The sequence below is a fragment of the Lontra canadensis genome, unplaced genomic scaffold (assembly GCF_010015895.1).
Source record: "Lontra canadensis isolate GAN:19392208 unplaced genomic scaffold, GSC_riverotter_1.0 scaffold3, whole genome shotgun sequence".
In the NCBI taxonomy this organism is placed as follows: domain Eukaryota; kingdom Metazoa; phylum Chordata; class Mammalia; order Carnivora; family Mustelidae; genus Lontra; species Lontra canadensis.
In genome coordinates this window covers 45,436,304-45,452,560 of record NW_022630997.1, presented here as the reverse complement: position 1 = coordinate 45,452,560, position 16,257 = coordinate 45,436,304, and the positions used below count along the sequence as shown (strand labels likewise).

The following is a 16,257-nucleotide window of genomic DNA, read 5'->3' as shown; positions in this document are numbered from 1 at the left end:
CAAGCTTGCACCCCCGAGCTGTGATTTAGACCCAGACTTCTCGGACTCTAGAGCCCCCTGGAAGCCCCCAAGGCTCAGACACGTCCACTGTGATGCTGGGGTCAGGCCTGCCCTCTGTGTCCTCCTTGTTTCCAGCCACCAAGTGTGTTCCAGCCCCCCATGAACCATTTCATTGCCATAACAGTCCTGAGCACCCCTTAAGTCCAGGAAGGGAAAGATCAGCCTGTGGAAGGCAGAAGGAATGAAACTAGCCCCCGTCACCCGAAGTTTGGTCCCTCCATGCCCACTTGCCTGGGGGTTGGGTGGGGTGGGGGCGGAGGTAGGGGATGCCAGTCCCTGAATCTCTGGCACATTCTCTCAGTGCGGAAATTCTCTGGCGCCCCCTGGTGGTCACCAACACCAGGGTGCTCTCTCAGGGATCCTGTGTGCACAGTCCAGTGGAGACATCCATCCTGGGTAGAGAAACGTGGGTTTCCCACGCCAAGGAAATGCTCCAACCGGCACTGACCTGGAACTCCTGGTCACCAGCACTTTCCACAGCATCACTTTCTATCCCTGTGGTCCTCTGTGCGGCTGATTGACCCATCAGATTACAACGGAGTGCTACCTTACCATGGTACTCTGTCAAATATGCCATACTGTTAGGTCATCCCTGATACTCTGTTACACATCAGGCCCCACCAAGTCAATATGTACAATGTGAAGTTGGCACAGCTGTTATTCTAAAATGGAATCACAACACTCTTGTCACCCCACCCGCATTTCACATCCCAAAGGCCAGCTTTTCAGCCCCTGCCCCCACGTTCCTGGGAGGTGGGCTTTCTCCAGGAACTCTATCCCACCACCCCGTTTGCAGGAATGTCAAGAGGTGCAAGGAGATAAGGTCTCTTGGGATACAGTGTTACTCAAAGTGGGGGAGGTGACAAGAGAGGAAACTACAAAATGCCCTTCAGCCCCTAGGTTTTCTCTACCTAGGAAATGACAGCAGGAGGGAGCAGGGTTAGCTCTAAAGAAGGACTCATGCCCGGGAGGGAGTCTGAGTGTGTGGGAGAATTGCTCACCTACGTTGGCTGGGCTGTTTGGGCAGGCTGCTCAGAGGGCAGAGGGATGGAGTGGGTCACAGATCAGTGCCAGGCAGGAAGGAGGGGAGTCAGGACCCAGACTCTCGAATACCTTGGAATGGACCTTTCTGCTCAGTTTTATTCTCCTGTACCTTGTTATGTCTTGCTTCTGAAAGAGAGAAAAGGTCAGTTCCGCCACCCCCTGGAGGGTTGACTTTTCACCCCAGAGTAAAGATGTTAAAGATGTGGTAGGTGGAAAGAGCCCCCACCAAAAGCTCAGGGCTGCAGGGCGCAGGATGTACAGAAACAATGTGAAACTGATTTGGGGTGAGAGAGAGGGGATGAGACCCCAGACACGTGGGGGTGGGAGCAATGGTGGCAGAAGGGATTTAGATGGTCCTGCTCAAGATCTTGAAATCCATCCAGGTGCCCAACAAGAACACCGCCAGGCTCCTTGGACTATCTTTAGGGCTGCCTTTGCCAACTTTTCGGAAAGCAGTTATCCTGGCCCCACGACTTCGGTGGAAGGCAGACAGGGCCCTCGGTGTGAATCCGGAGAAAGGGAGAGAAGTAAAGTCCTGCTCCACTCCACACCCCCTTCCTGCCTATAAATAACCCCAAGTGTCACTTCAAAGGGGACAGGGAGCGCGGGAGAGGGGCTCCGGGGCGGGCGGGTTGGGGCGGCGGGCCCAGCACACCACGCCCCCCACCCCGGGCGAGTTTGCATAAATAAATAAATCCAAGCCGTCGGCCCCGCAGGAGGTGGAGGAGCAGAGGGGAGGAGGAGGAGGAGGAGGGAGGGGGGTGGGAGAGATTAGTTTGGGAAGTAGCACGGATTGCTCATCCGATCCGTTCAGCGGCGGCTAGTGTGTCAAGTTACAGAGGCGCCGGAATCGGCCCCAACGCTCCTCGGCAGCGGCCACGACCCACCTCTGCCCATGGGGCCCTCCATGTGCGCCCCTTCGCCCCGGGACTGAAACCGGCTCGCCCGGGAAGCGCGAGACACCAAGAAGGACGGACAGCGCAGAAGGAACTCCAGGACTCTGCAGATACTCGAAGGGAAAAACGGGGCGGAGAGGAGAGCCGTCCAGATTCCCCTAACTTTTCTGGACTTGGAACGTTCTCCTAAATAACTTTCTTCTCACCTGGGTGTACCCCGATTACCGCTGGTGGTGTTTTTTCGGCTTTCCCCCTCCTGCCGCTCCTTTTTCCATCCTCTGCCGGGAGCAAAGGAAAGGGACATTTTTCCCCCCTGTCCACAGCTCGGATAGCGCCTCAGGGCAGCGGCCCTCGCCTTTATTTATTCTATTTATTTATTTATTGGTTCTCAAGACTCTAGGGGATGGTAGCGGAGCGCGCCCGCAAAGCGGCAGCAGCCGGTGCCCGCGGCCCCGGGGAGCCCAGCGCGCCCGCGGCGGTGGCGCTGGCGGTGGCGCCGGCGGAGCGCTGCGCACGGCTGCCGAGCCCGGGTTCCTGCGCGCTGCTGGCGCTGGCCTTGTGCTCGCTGGCGCTCAGCCTGCTCGCCCACTTTCGGACCGCCGAGCTGCAGGCCCGGGTGCTGCGCCTAGAAGCCGAGCGTGGGGAGCAGCAAATGGAGACGGCTATTTTGGGACGAGTCAACCAACTGCTGGATGAGGTCTGTGCTCTTTGTTGCTGGCTTTTATCCCTCCCGGCGGCGCCCCCTCGCGCAGCCTCCGAACTTTCGACCGGCCGGCGCCCGCGGGCGCTTGCTCTGCTCGGAGTTGCGCGGTGCGCCCGGGTCCCGCAGCGGCTGTCTGCCGGTGGGTGGGGGCGGGGACGGACGCGGGCCTGCGGGGACTCGGAGGGCCCGGAGGACCCCGGCGGCTTGCGCGGGACCCTTCAGCTCCCGCGCCGGCGGGCGCCCCCACGTCCCGCGCTGAGAGCGCCAGGGCGCGCGGGGCAGGTGGAGGAAGGCAAGGGGCGGGGAGGCGCGCGGAGGCTGCCAGGCCCCACTTCTCTCTCCCAGCACTCCGCCAGGGCGGTGTGAGCCGTCCAGCGCCCACGCGGCGGGATGCGTGCCGGATGGCCCTGGCTGAGGCTGGCTGGGCCCCCGCGGCCCTCGCATCCATCCCTTAAGGATCATTGCTGCCAGACTTTTATTGCCATGTTCAGCTGGGAAGAGAGTCATCCAGGGGGCTGAGAGGGACAGATGGGGCTGTCCTTGCAGGGAATGGTGTCCTGGTCCCTGCCCACTGCCCCCAGGCCGTGGTTTCCCTAGTTGTTCTGTCCTTGGGCTCAAATAAGCCTATACCCTCTTGTTTCTAAGCCACATTTCCTATCCCTGGTCCCCTGGTCCCCATCATTTTAGGTTTGTGTGTTTTTCTGGGAAAGGGATGCTGAGCTTTGCCCCCTTCTGAAATGTCCTTGAACCTAAGTGGGTTAAAAGCCATTAGTGTTTCTTAGCCATAGCAGTCTTGGGAGTACATGGAGAGAGCTCGCCCTCCCCAGGAAGGAGAGACATGCGGTCTCACTGGTGCCACCAGAGGAAGAGCTGGCCAGTGGGAGTGGGAATCCTGGTGACTTAGGAGACTCTGGAGCACAAGGGATCGGGGGCTCAAATGAAGGAAAAAACCCACAGGTGAGGGCTGTGGCGGTCTGGGAAGAGGTTCTGGAACAGGCTGGCCATGGAAGGTTTCCCTGAGCAAGAACTGGGAGGGGACACCTTACTTAGTGGGAGGTGGTGTGGAACAGGAAGGAGCAGGCAGGAGGCTTTTATCCCCACTCTGCTACCTAGAGCTGTGTGACAGCAAACACCCTCACCTCTCTGAGCTCGCAAACTGGTTGTAACGGTTGGCATCGGAACCCAGTTCTGAGGTGGGTGCTGTGGCCGTTCTGGCACAAGGCTCCAGTGCCCTGCAGCTGGGCTCCTCTCGGGTCCCACTACCAGGCAAAGGCTGGTAGTTGCCCAGGCAGCTTTTTGGTGTGCTCAAGGAGAGGGAGGTCCCAGGACTAGAGCAGAACGGGTGGTCCCAGTCCTGCCAGCAGCCCATTCCCATGCCCCGCCAGGACCCAGGGGATCCAGGACTCTGCCAGGCCCTCTGCAAGTCCTCTGGGAAGTGTCTGGACCCAACAGCGCGAGCCAGTAGCCTCTGCCAGCTGTCTGAGAGTGTTCCTGGGGTGGCTGGGTGGTGGAGGTGGTGTCAGGGCAGCAAGGGCTCCTCCGCACCCCCCCACCCCCACTCCCCCACTCCCCCACTCCCCAATGCTGCGGAGGGGCAAACATTTGACCCTGGGAGCTCTGCTCAGTGCCTCTCTCCGTAGTCTCCCCTCCCCGGCCCCTGCTGCTGGCCAGGGCCTGCCCCAGATCCTTGCTTCCTCCCCTTGAGACTTAGCCCTGTCAAGTCTCATGCTTGCAGGGCCTGGGGGCAGACAGTGTTACTGACCATGCTGATTCCTTGTCTGCAAACCGGAGCTTCTGGGGCAGCCCCTGACTTCTAGACCTCTCATCTGCCTGAGCATCTGAACTGACCCCATCTTACAGATGGGGAAATAGAGACCCACAGAGGGGCTGCGGGCTACCCCAGTCACGTGGCGAGATCCAGAAGTAGAACTCAAGTTCCTGACCCCACTTCCAGGGCTCTTCACTATGTCCTGCCGCCTTCCCCTGTCCGTCTGCAGTCAGACAGGCAGCAAATGTTTCCTGAGAGCCGGCTGTGGATCAGGCATTGTGGGGGACACACTTCTGCCCTCCTAAACTCACAGGCAAATAGGGCACAAAGAAGGCCCCGGGTGGTGACCCCATCATGTGATGGGAGCTGAGGAGGTCTGGGGAGTGTATTAACATGTAACATCCATGAGGGCGGTAGCTTCCGGGGAAAGTGATTTTCGAGTGAGGTCTTAAAGGGTGAATCAGAGTCTTCCAGGCCAAAGGGGATAGTGGAGGGCACTTGTTCCGGGGGGCAAAGGGAACAGCTTCTGAAGGTTGGAAGCCAGAGGGAGGGGTTGGCTTTGGGGAATGATGTGGTGAAAGATTCTGCTGCAGAGAGCCAGGGCGCCTGGGTCAAGAGTGGCCTCAGAGACTGTTAGATCTATGTGAAAGCACTGGGGAGCCATGGAAGGGCTTGAGGAGGGCAGCTGTGTTCCTAGAATGGGAGGGAGAGCAAGGCAGAGCAGGAAGGCGAAACGAGAAGCCGACACAGGCCACAGGGGCCTGGGGCCTGGACTGGGCTGCAGGCAGGAATAGAATGGGGTGAATGGGAACGGGGGCTGCGGTGGGGGTCACAGGTCGGTAGCCAAGGGCCGTGGAGCCAGAGGGAGGGCTGGTCCTGGGGGTGGTGGAGGTGGCGGGCAGCCCCCTCTGTGGGGAGGTGGCCCTGGGAGGCATCCCCTAGATGGGGCTTACAGTCCAGGGCTTCATGAAGGGGCCCTCGAAGGACCGCACTGCCCCATACAATTACATGTGACTCATTATCCGTACATGAATTCAAATCAAATACTACTTAAAATTAAGTTTATCTGTCACAGTGGCCTCGTTTCAGGTTAGTGCTCAAGAGACACGCAAAGCCAATGGCTACCCGTTGGACAGTGCGGATATGGAACGTATATATCATCGTAGAAAGTTCTGTGGGACAGCATTGCTCTAGGAGCAAACCACTTCTGTGCCAGCAAAGGTGTCTTGGAGCAACTCAAGGCCTGCCTCTGCCCTCGGCCTTCTCTTTCCTACATGTGCTCTTCCAGTGGGAGCAAGGGCAAGAGTGAGAAAGGGGAGAGGCCGAGAGGCAAGAGTGAGAAAGGGGAGAGGCCGAGAAGCAAGAGGCTGACCGGAGGAACCCCCAGTGAGAAGAAAAGGCAGAGGAGAGCTGGGGACGTGGTTTTGTTCACACATGCAGAGGCTTCCTGCTCTAAAGGGTGCACAGGCACCCCATGCCATTCCCAGAACAGTATGGGTGCTCCCAGGGGTCTCCCGAGGATGTGGGGCAAACAGTCATCCTGGAGCAGGTAGGCTGGGCCATTCTCTGAAGGAAGAAAGAAGGCCATCAGACAGGGCAGTCCTGGGGAGGCCCACAGCCTACTCGGTGGCCTAGAGGCAGGAACCCAGGGGCAAAGGCACACCACCCATCCCAGTGGGGAAAGCAGGATGCTGGGCAGAGACCAAATCTGGGAGGCTGGCGGAAGGCCAGGCCAAGGGGACCCCATGGGAGAGGAGCCTGGAAGGAGGCAGGCCAGAGGCAGTTGCGAGCAGAAGGCCTGGATCTGATGGGCCTGGCCACTGGGAGGGGAGGGTCAGGGCGGGGAGAAGAGGATGGGGGTGGGGAGCCCGCTTGCAGGGAGCTGGCAGTGTGGTTTCCAGACCTCAGGCCCCCACTCTTCCCCCATCAGTGCCTCTCTCCTGGGCTGGAACCCTTAACGAGCGCTCCAGCTGCCTGTTGCTTGATTTGCTTGCTGTAAAGAAAAGAACTGGAATGTCCCAAACGGAGGAAATCAGATGTCACCCAGGGCTGGGCAGCGGGTGTGCTGTGAAAGAGAAGGGACTGGAGTTGAGAATAGCCAAATCCACGTTGTTGGCCAAAGGGCGGGGGAGAGGGCAACGGGTGTCAGCAGCCACCTTCCAGGTGGGCATTGGGGGATGCCAGGCAGACTCCCCTTCCCTTGACAGTAAGACTAATGGCACCCCTGATGGGATTGTCTCTTGTTGATATGGTACATAGGGCAGCCCATGCTGTGAGTGATATCTCTTCCAATCCTCACAGCCTCCCTAAGGGACGGACGCTCTCATTGCCCCATTTTACAGATGAGAAGACTGATGTCACTGTACCCTCCATCCTGCTATCTGTGATAGACTCCTTTGGGTGTCAAGGGCATTTTCCACCTCTAGGTGTTCAAGATCAAGAGCAATTTCCTGACTCTCAGTTAAAAGAAAAATACAGAGCAATATCTGTTACAGATAATGCCTGGGAGAGTTGTTAACGTTTTACAGCTTCTCCAAAGCCCTTAAAACTAGCAGGTAGCTCTGAACCAAACTGAGAACCTCATTAAATAGCCACCCATCATGGGAAGCTGGTGGGAAAGTCGAAGCCTCTGAGACAGGGTGCCATCTGCCTTAAGCATAGTTTGACACTCTCGGAAAGATGTCTTTTTCATCTTACTCCTAATCATTTTCAGCTTGCCCCAGCACCCTCTGGAAAGCCTTCCCCGGACCACTCCAGTCCCCACTGGACTCTCTCCCTGCTCTGACTTCCTGAAGAACTTGCTGCCATGCCACACATCTAGCTCAGAGAAGAAAAATGTAGACATGGCGTGAGCATAGACGGACCTCAGAATCCTTCTCAACACAGCCCTCCAGATTGCCACTCCTTGCCTGTTAGAGTCAATGCCCATCTATTTGCCACTCGTGGCTCGGCCTCAAGCACGTTGTATAGGGTGTTCTCCTCTCTATTGCCTTTAAATAGCTCATCTCTGCATTTACGCACACCCAAGCCAGAGGTAGGGAGCAGGGCTCACAGTCACCATGTCCCTTACTGAGCCTAACCCAGGACTTGGCTCACCACTTGCTGGTTTAGGTCCCTCTGCTAGGGGATATGGAAGCCATCTCCGTAGCTGCCCCTCCCACATGCAGACCCCAGATCGGGCTGTAGGTTCAGCGTTTGCTCCAGGGCGCACGATGGAGGTGGGTGTTTCCCAGCAACCGGCAGAGAGGAAAGGACAGACTCCGCCAAGTCAGGGCTGCACCATGGGGCTGGCTGGGAGAGTGGGGGTGGCTCAGTGGGCTGGGTTCCCACCTACACAGGGCAGCTGGGGGCGTCCATCCCGTCCCATCCCCTACTCCCAATGGTCAGGAGCTCCTCTTCACCTGCCCAGGCTCCCTGGCACATTTTTCATTTGGGCAAAAGAATCAAGTGGGCAAGCCCACAGCATGTGAGGTCGCTTGGACATCTGCCACTAACTGGTCATGTGACCTGAGCTCCAGGGTTCTGATCTGGAAAATGGGGATGCCTCCTTACAGGGTGGTTGTGGGATTAAATGAAATCATTCAGTTCATAACAGCTGCAATCATGACCACCGCCCTCAGCATCAAAGGAGGAGGTAAGATGGGGCTGTACCATGTCTGTAAATTTTATTACTACCTAATATCTATTGAGCGCTGTTCAAAGATTTCTACCATCTATTGATTCATTTAATTCTCAAAACAATCCTCTGAAGTGATTATACACCGATATTTTTTTCTATTTTCTATTTTATTTTATATTCTTACAGAAGAGAAAAATGGAGGCCCAGAGAAGTTAAGTGACTTTCCCAAGGTCACACAGCTAGTGAGTAGCAGAACTGGGCCTTGAACCCAAGAAGTCTAGCCCCAGAGCTTCCATCTAAAGCCACTAGTATACACCATGTGTATAAAGTGCCATACCCTGCTAGGCCAGCTCAAGCAGGTCATACAGATCAGGGGTTCAGTCTGGTTCAGCTCCCACAGAGCTGGCGTTGACCAAACTGACTTGGCATCAGACCGGCGTTACTGTCTTTGCTATAAAGTGACATTTACAGCAAAATTTGTGACATCAGGCCTTGGTGAGGAGGACCCTTAGGAAAACCCTTGTCCAGCCTTGGTTTCTGGAATGCCTGGCTTCTCAGGAGGGATGGATGGGGTCTTATCTTCTGGACACAGAAAGCTTAGCACCAAATCTGGGTTTCACCCCGTGGCCTGGGCTCATCCTTCCAGCAGAAGTTCCTGCCTAAGTCCCAACCCCAGTTCCCACTGATCACCCTGCCCTTGCTTTCTCTCCGTTCCCCTTACCTCCCAGCTCCCTTACGGTATAATCTGTGTCTGGCTGTCTGTCCATGCAGCCGCCCGAGCATATCCTTTTGGAGCAAGGCAGGAATAGAACCTCTACAGCAACTAAACTCTTTAAAGTCACTCTCCCCTCCTCGCATCCGCACACCCTCACAGAGCTGGCCCAGCTCCATGGGGAGCACAGCATACCAAGGCTGATCCCTGTTCCCAAAGCCAGAAGTGAATCTCTGTGGCGAGGGTCTTGCGGTGGGGTGTTTAACAAGCCCCGCCGGAGACAGATTCTAGCTGTGGCCCTGTGCCCATGCCCGTGCCCGTGCCCTGGGGGCATCTTGTACGTCCGAACCCAGGCCCCTCCCCCGGGTCCCGAGCTTTGCCAAGAGGCTCACGCCGGTGTCCGTGAGGGTCACAGGACGTGTCAATAGAAGGGCTACCACTCACTGCCCAGTTCAAAAGTAGAGGGGGCTTAAAGAAGGGGGTCGATTCGGGTTTGGGGGCTTGAGGTTTGCCCTGTTTTGTTTTTGAAAAAATCAAATCAATGGAGGGTTTGCCATTCAGAAGGAAGTTTTCAGAAGCCTCGGGAATCCTCCCACCTCTTTTAGTGGGATCATACCCCTTGCAGAAGCTGCTTGTTGAGTCCTCAGGGAGTAAAGGAGGTCTGCAGGCTTCTCCGAGGGAAACTGAGGCTGGGATCTGGGGAGGGCCTGGGGAGGCCGTGGCAACAGGGGTCCCCATCTCTCCTGGGTGTGCTCTGTGCTGCCAGCAGACCCTGGCAGGAGCTCCGTGGGGACTGCCCCCCACTCCCATCTGCATGCCAAATGCCCCTGCCCTGGGTGGGGGCCTCCCTGCAGAAAATTCTTTGTGTCCAAAAGGGTGGAGATGGGGTTGCAGGCGGCAGGGGCTCCCCTTCAAAGGGCAAGAGCATGCCACACACAAAGGGGAGGAACTGGTTGCCTGAGAGGCTGGGCGCAGCCTTCCAGGGCACACGGGGCCCCTGTCTCTTCTCCTAAGGCCTATTGTGGGCTTTCCTGAAGCCCTGCATTGCTAGAGGCCACACAGCCTGGGCCTCGGCTGCTTCATCAATGCCTTTTCCTCCCTTCATTACCCCTGCTCACTCCAGCCACATGGGGTGTCCCAGACCCTTTGCTCAGCTGTTCTGTGTCCAGCCCACCCTCCCACCATGAGGTTCCTGCCTCTCTGTTGGTTCAGTTCCAGCAGGGAGGGCTTGCTGCCCTCAGAGGACACATGTTCCCCCGGAAGGCCATTGCAGAGCCCGGGGTTCTGTCATCCAGGGGACTCCACGCCTTGTCTCTTGTCCTACAGATGCTCTGGGAAAGTCCCTCTTAAGCCGTCACTGGGAGGTGTTCTGCATAAGGTCTTCCTCTGACTCAGTGGCCTGGAGGGCAGGATGGGATGGGGGAACCTCTGGGGACAAGGATGCAGGAAGGGGGCTGGCTGAAGGGGCATTAGCTGGGGCTCTTCCAGGAAGAGCCTTGGTCTCTGTGAGCTGACCTTTGCAGTTTCCAAGGGGTAGGTGGAGACCCAGAGATATGGGAGATCAGAGGATGGCCCTGCTACCTCCAGCTTCTCCCCCACTCCATAGAATCAGAGTGTTGGAAGAAAGGAAGCCATTAACTATACCAGGAATTCCCCACAATATCGCTGGTTCTCAGGCTTACATGCCCACAATGACAGGGAGCTCACTACCTGATGTGGCTGACCAGTCCAGCTGTCATGTGTGTGTTTTCATCTGGTCAGAGCGCCAGATTCTTCTTGACATTTACCACCCCACCCCTCCAGCATGTCTTGAAAGCACCTCAAACTCGACATGCTAAACTGAGCAGGAATCCCACCCCTCCCCAGCACCCCTTCATCTCTGGAAGCACTGGCCTCTGGGTGCAGCTACTCCAGGCCCTTCCGCCTGCACCATTCAGCCTCCTGCAGACCTGTCCCCATCTCTCCATCACTGCATGCCCTTCCCCAGCCGGCTACTTCTACCATGGCCTTCTGGGCTGTAGCAGGGGCCTCTTAACGCACCTGCCCCCATTCACTCTGCCCTGTCCCTTTCAACATCCACACAGCAGCCAGGCTGCTCTTTTAAAAGCTCTAAATACAGTCACCACATTCCCCTAATTATAGCTCTTCAGTAACTTCCTATTGTTCTCAGGCCAGAGACTAAATTTCTTAATGTGGTCCAGGAGGCCTGAAGAGCTTGGGCCCTTGCCCCACCGACCCGTATCTCTGGCCTTAGGGCTCCCCTCCCCCCCACTTTCAGAGTCCAGCCACATGGCTGTAATGTGGCATAGCTGGGAACACAGACCCCAGAGCCAGATTGCTGGGTTCAAGTCCAGCTCTGCTAGTTCCTGGCTGTGTGGTGTTGGGTGAGTTGCTTAACCTCTCTGTGCTTTGGCTTGTCCCTCTAAAAAAATGGGGAGGTGATAATGAAAAGTATCTCCCTCTTACTGGGTGCTGCTTTGAGAATTTAAAAAGGTAAAATGAGCATTTTGTGTAGTGCCTGGCCCTCCAGTGGTCAGTATGGCCGAGTCCTGGAAAGTGTCTTCCTGGCTTCCTGGTTTGGATCCCACCTCTGCCCCTCCCGGTTGCCTGTCATTGTGCAAGTCAGTTCGCTGCTCCCTGTCTCAGGTTCCTCATTCATGGGGGGTTGCTGGGTGCGCTAAATGCATTCATCAAGTCAGGAGCCCTGCCTGTTTCATAAGAAGCCCATGATGGTGTCAGGTGTCAGCCGTTTTCCATGTACCCAGGCCCTCCCCTGGGTTCATGGCTGGTCACCCTCAGGTCTCAGCCCTGCCACTCACTTCCCATGACAAACCAGCCTGGAACACCTCACCCTTGCTTGACAACAGTGGCTGCTGCTTCTTGGCGTGTGTGGTTTGTAGACAGTGTGCCCCTGCCTGGAGAGTAAGGGCCATGGGGCAGCCCTGTCTGTTCTCCCGCATGTCCTGGCACTTTGCATGGCTCTGCTCTATGTAGATGCTCAACTCCCATCTGCTTCAAGGAGGGAAGGAGGGAAGAGGCTCCTGGTTTCCACTCCAGCACTCTCACCCAGCCCCTCCCTGCTCTGTGTCGGGGACCCTGCTTCATCCTGCACCAGGCCCCGAGACAACCTCAGGCCCCTTGAACCTGTGGTCCCAGCCGCCTGGCCACCTGGCTCTCACCCACAACCACACAGTTCCAGGGCCCCACTCCCTGACTCCCTGAAAGAGCAGCAGGGCCAGAGGTGAGCTGAAAGGAAGGACTTCCTCATGGGAAGGCTGGAAGGCTCCCACAGGGGCATTCACCTCCTTCCCCAGACCTTTCTGATCTGCAGAGTCTGGAGCAACACAGCTATTTTGGTCTGCTGAACCCCGGGTGGGGGCGGGGCAGCAGAGCAGATGCAACCTGTGGCCTCTGGTGGACCCTTGGGCCCCCATGTCATGGCTCTGGGAGTCTGTGATCGGATGCCAGGTCTGTGGCACAAAGAGAATTGTGGAGGGAGGAAGCGGACTGTTCCCCAGGCACATCCCATAGCACCCGCTTCTGGCACCCCCAGGCTGACCAGGCGAGTCCCGTTTGGGTGGATGTGGGTTGAGCGTCTCAGTTTCCTCCGTTTTTGATTTCCCTACGCTGATCTGCCCGTGCTCCAGGGCAGGCGGCCGCCCATGGGCCTGTCCCCTTAACAAAGCCCATCTGTGGGACCGTCCCTGTGACTGGGCACAGGGGCTGGCTCCGCACAGCTTCCGTCCTGCCTTGGAGCCTTTGCTCTGCACTGGAATGCCCTCCCTCTCCCATCTCCATGCATCCAAATGCTGCCCAGAAGTCCTTGTCCTTCTAGCACCCGGTGCTAGGGGGCAGAACTCAAAGTGATTAATTCAGTGCAAGTGTGGATCAAAATGCCAGACCGGGCCCTGCCCTCAAAAAACCGGGTCAGTCTCCACCAGGGTACCGGCCCCACGGTATGGCACGGGGTAATGAAAAGGGCTCTAGCAGAGGCCATCGGGCACCACTCTGTGCCAGGCATTGGAATCAGATGCTGCTGCAGGGATGGGAGCTTTGCTCAGTGCACTTATTTAAATGGGCAGCTCCTTCTTTCAGCCTCTAGTTGTCAAGGTCCAGGGCAGGGCGGCAGGCAGGAAGGACCCTTGTTCACCCTCCCTTTTCCGGGAAGAGGGGTTCGGAGTTTCCCAGGAATGGGGGCATGGCAGAAGGCTTGACTACAGGTCCCCAGCAGCTCCTGGGGCCGGGCCAGCTTCACCATGGTAAATGGGAGGAGACAGGCCTGGGACTGGCTCGAGAGAGACGGGGACTTCCCCCGGCCACCAAGAAAAACAAGCAAGCGTAGCAGGTGCTTACCTTCTCCGCATCTGGACGCTGTTTTTGTTTTTTGATCCTATCTCGTTTTTTTCGCTCTATCTGTCCTGTGTCGTCCAGTGGGTAGCTGAGATTAGCCCCATTTTATAGATGAGGAAATCGAAGTCTGGAGGGATCGTGTCTCTTGCTTAATATGCAGTGGGAGACCCAGGAGTGGACCCCAGGGTCCTCGGACCCCCAAGTGTAGTGCAGGCCCACATCCGCCCTGCCCAACCCTGCGTGCAGTGGACCCTTCAGCAGAGTCTGAGGCCATCTGTGCTCACCCAAAGTAGAGTCCCACTGCCACCTCCAAGGGCAGAGGGATTCTGATAGGAGTCATACACTCATGATATCAAAAATGAACTATTAAATGACATTTTCCACCAAAATACTTAGCACAGCACCTGAGCTATACTGCTTCATATATGTAGCTATTAGTATTAATGGTAACTTATTTAACAATTCCTCCTGGTAAGTGCTCTATGGTTTCTAAGGCACTTTCCACAGCAACACTGAGGAGGCTGGCTGGGGAGCAAGAGCCCCATTTTACAGATGTCCCCAGAGGAGAGATACCAAGGTCAAGGTCCCAGCTGGATCTGGGCTCCATTCCTCCACACTATGACTTGGACCCACACCTATTACAGAGGCCCAGGTAGAGCCTGAGCCCTTTAAGAGCCCTGGGACCAAGTGCAGGGAGGGAGTGGCCCCAAAACCCAAGGCCAGGCCTCTCAGCATTCTCTGGGGGAAGTGAGTAGCCGCCTGGCGTTTTCCCTTTGATACTGATACAGGAGTTTTAATAGCTGCAGAGATCAGGCGGGTGCTGTTTTGGCTCTGGTCGTGCAGGGCATTCCAGGAGGCCGTCAGCTAGGGGGTAGTGGGACGGCTGTTCTGTCCAGGGAGACTGGGACCTTAGAAGGTTTTCCACTAACCACTGAGCCTCAGCCTGGGCATGTCCCACCAGGAGTCTCAAACTCAGATGCCTAAGGGGGTCAGGCTGGTGGGCCAAAGCAGGCGAAGCTGGCCAGGGGAGGGTACTGTGGTGACCTGGGCAGCACATGCCCACCCAGCGGGGGCAGCCATCACTCAGCACCACCCAGTCATCACCATGGCCCAGTATCCACCAGATCCTTCTGTTGTTCAAGAGAGACTGGAAATCCAAATCTTTTTGTGAAATCTCCTGGTTTGTAAGCAACTGCTCTTTACTGAGCACCTAGCATATGACAGACCTTGTTCCAGGCACTGGGGATATGGCAATGAATAAAAAAGATTAAAATACCCATATCTTTGTGGCGCTTACCTTCTCATGATCCAGGTAGACCATAAAAGAGATAAATGAACCAACAGTACAACAAAATCCAGAGGAAAAAGATAAAACAGGGAAGAAGGAGTGTAAGTATATTGCAGGGTGCGGGGGGCAGAGGAGGTCTCACTGAGAGCGAGAGGGTGATTAGCCGGGAAATGAATATCCCAGGCAGGCAGGCCCGCAAGTTCAAAGGCCCTGAGGTAGGAGAAAGCCTGGCATGTGCAGGAGCATCTAGGAGGCCTGTGTGGCCCCCTGGTGGCCGTGTTGAGAATGCTCTATGGGGCAATGGCAGGGGGACCCATCAAGTTATCACCATGACTGGGCCAGAGAGGACCAGGCTTGAGCTAGATGTAATGAAGAGGTGGTAGAAAAGCATCAGATCCTGGATTTGTCTAGAAAGCAGAGAGCAGGAGTTGTTGACCAAATGGGCGTGGAGTGAGAGAGAAGAGGGCATCACTGGTGATCTCAAGGGTCTGGCAAGATGGAGTTGCCATTCCCTGGGACGAGGAAGACAACAGAGGGGCAGGCCTGGGGAAGCGGGGACAGACTGTGAGGAGCCCGGTTTTGCCGAGCTGATTTTGAGATCCTATCAATGGAGATGTCAAGGAAGCTGCTGGATATATGCATCTGGTTCTGGAGGAAGATCCGTGTTAGGGGTGCAGGGAGGGGGGCATTATCACGTACAGATGGCGTTGAAGACATGAGGTGGGGTGAGGGCCCCCAGGAGCCAGAACAGAGAGAAGACAGTGAGGCTGGGCCCTGTGGCCTCCACGTAGATGAGAAGCAACCAGCAGAGGAGACAGAAGGAGCACAGAGTGGCAGGAAGGACACTGGGAGAGGGGCATCCTGGCAGCCCTGTGAAGAGAGTGTGTCAGGGAGAAGGCAGGGCCAGCAAACCCTGTGACAGGCTGGGATGAGAAGGACAGTCCCCTGGGCTTAGTAGCACCAAAGTCACTGGTGACCTGGGGGAAAGCCGTGGGCAGAGGGCAGGTAGGAGCCTGGCGGGAGTGCTCCAGGAGAGAGAGGAGGAGTTTGCCTAGGAGAGAGCTTGGTCAGAGAGGAGTTTTCTTTTCCTTTCTTATTGGCCCAGCGATGATGTTAACAGTGGGTCGGTGACTGCCACATCCCACCCGAAGCCTGTTTGTGTAAATATGTCTCTATGGGAACACAGCCATGCTTCTTGGGTTTTCATGTTTTCTGTGGCTGCCTCTCACCTCCGACAGTAGAGCTGAGGGGTTGTGTCACCATGTGGCTCCTGCAACCCGAAATACTCACTCTCTGGCTCTTTCCAGTAAAGACAGAGCTTGATGAGAGCCAGGGATGGGGTCTAGAGGAGGCTGCAGCTGATGCAGGCGGGCAGTGAAGGCCCTGTGCACAGCTGGATGGTTGGCCTTGCAGGGGAGGAGCAGAGAGAAAGGGCAGGTGCGGTCACAGGCACAAGTGGCTGGGCTGCCGGGTGGCAGGAGCCTCTGTAGGCCTTTTCTGCTTGCTTTTATCTCAGGACCCTGCCCTTGACAGGGGCGTGGCGGGAGGGATGCTGGGTTGGGAGGGTGGAAGGTGGGAGGAGCAGGGGGCAGTGAGCTGTGCTGATGGAGTCAGGGAGACAAGGTATGGTTGCGGGGCTCTCATCGGGATCATGGTGGGGAACGAAATAGAGGCCAGTCGGCGAGGCCTGGATGGTACACCACACCAACTCACTAGCACCAAGTCTCATGGCTGTCATGGAGCCGTGGAAGTGTCAGGAGTCTGTGTCACTAGAAATTCAGACTCTGCCAGCAAGGAGGCCAGTGATGGAGAAATGT

At 56.6% G+C, this 16,257-nt stretch overlaps 1 protein-coding gene across 12 annotated transcripts in view; it reads left to right on the top strand.

Moving 5' to 3' along the window:
* Positions 1-1,863: 1,863 nt before the first annotated feature.
* COL13A1 (collagen type XIII alpha 1 chain) overlaps positions 1,864-16,257 on the top strand; it is a 140,542-nt gene continuing 126,148 nt past the window's right edge. For 7 of the 12 annotated variants that reach the window (XM_032841367.1, XM_032841380.1, XM_032841414.1 and 4 more), the window contains exon 1: positions 1,864-2,697. In XM_032841367.1, the coding sequence (XP_032697258.1) occupies positions 2,404-2,697 (294 nt within the window). In that variant the 5' untranslated portion in view covers positions 1,864-2,403. The remainder of the gene's footprint in view (positions 2,698-16,257) is intronic. The other 5 variants (XM_032841375.1, XM_032841391.1, XM_032841431.1 and 2 more) reach the window with 2 other exon arrangements.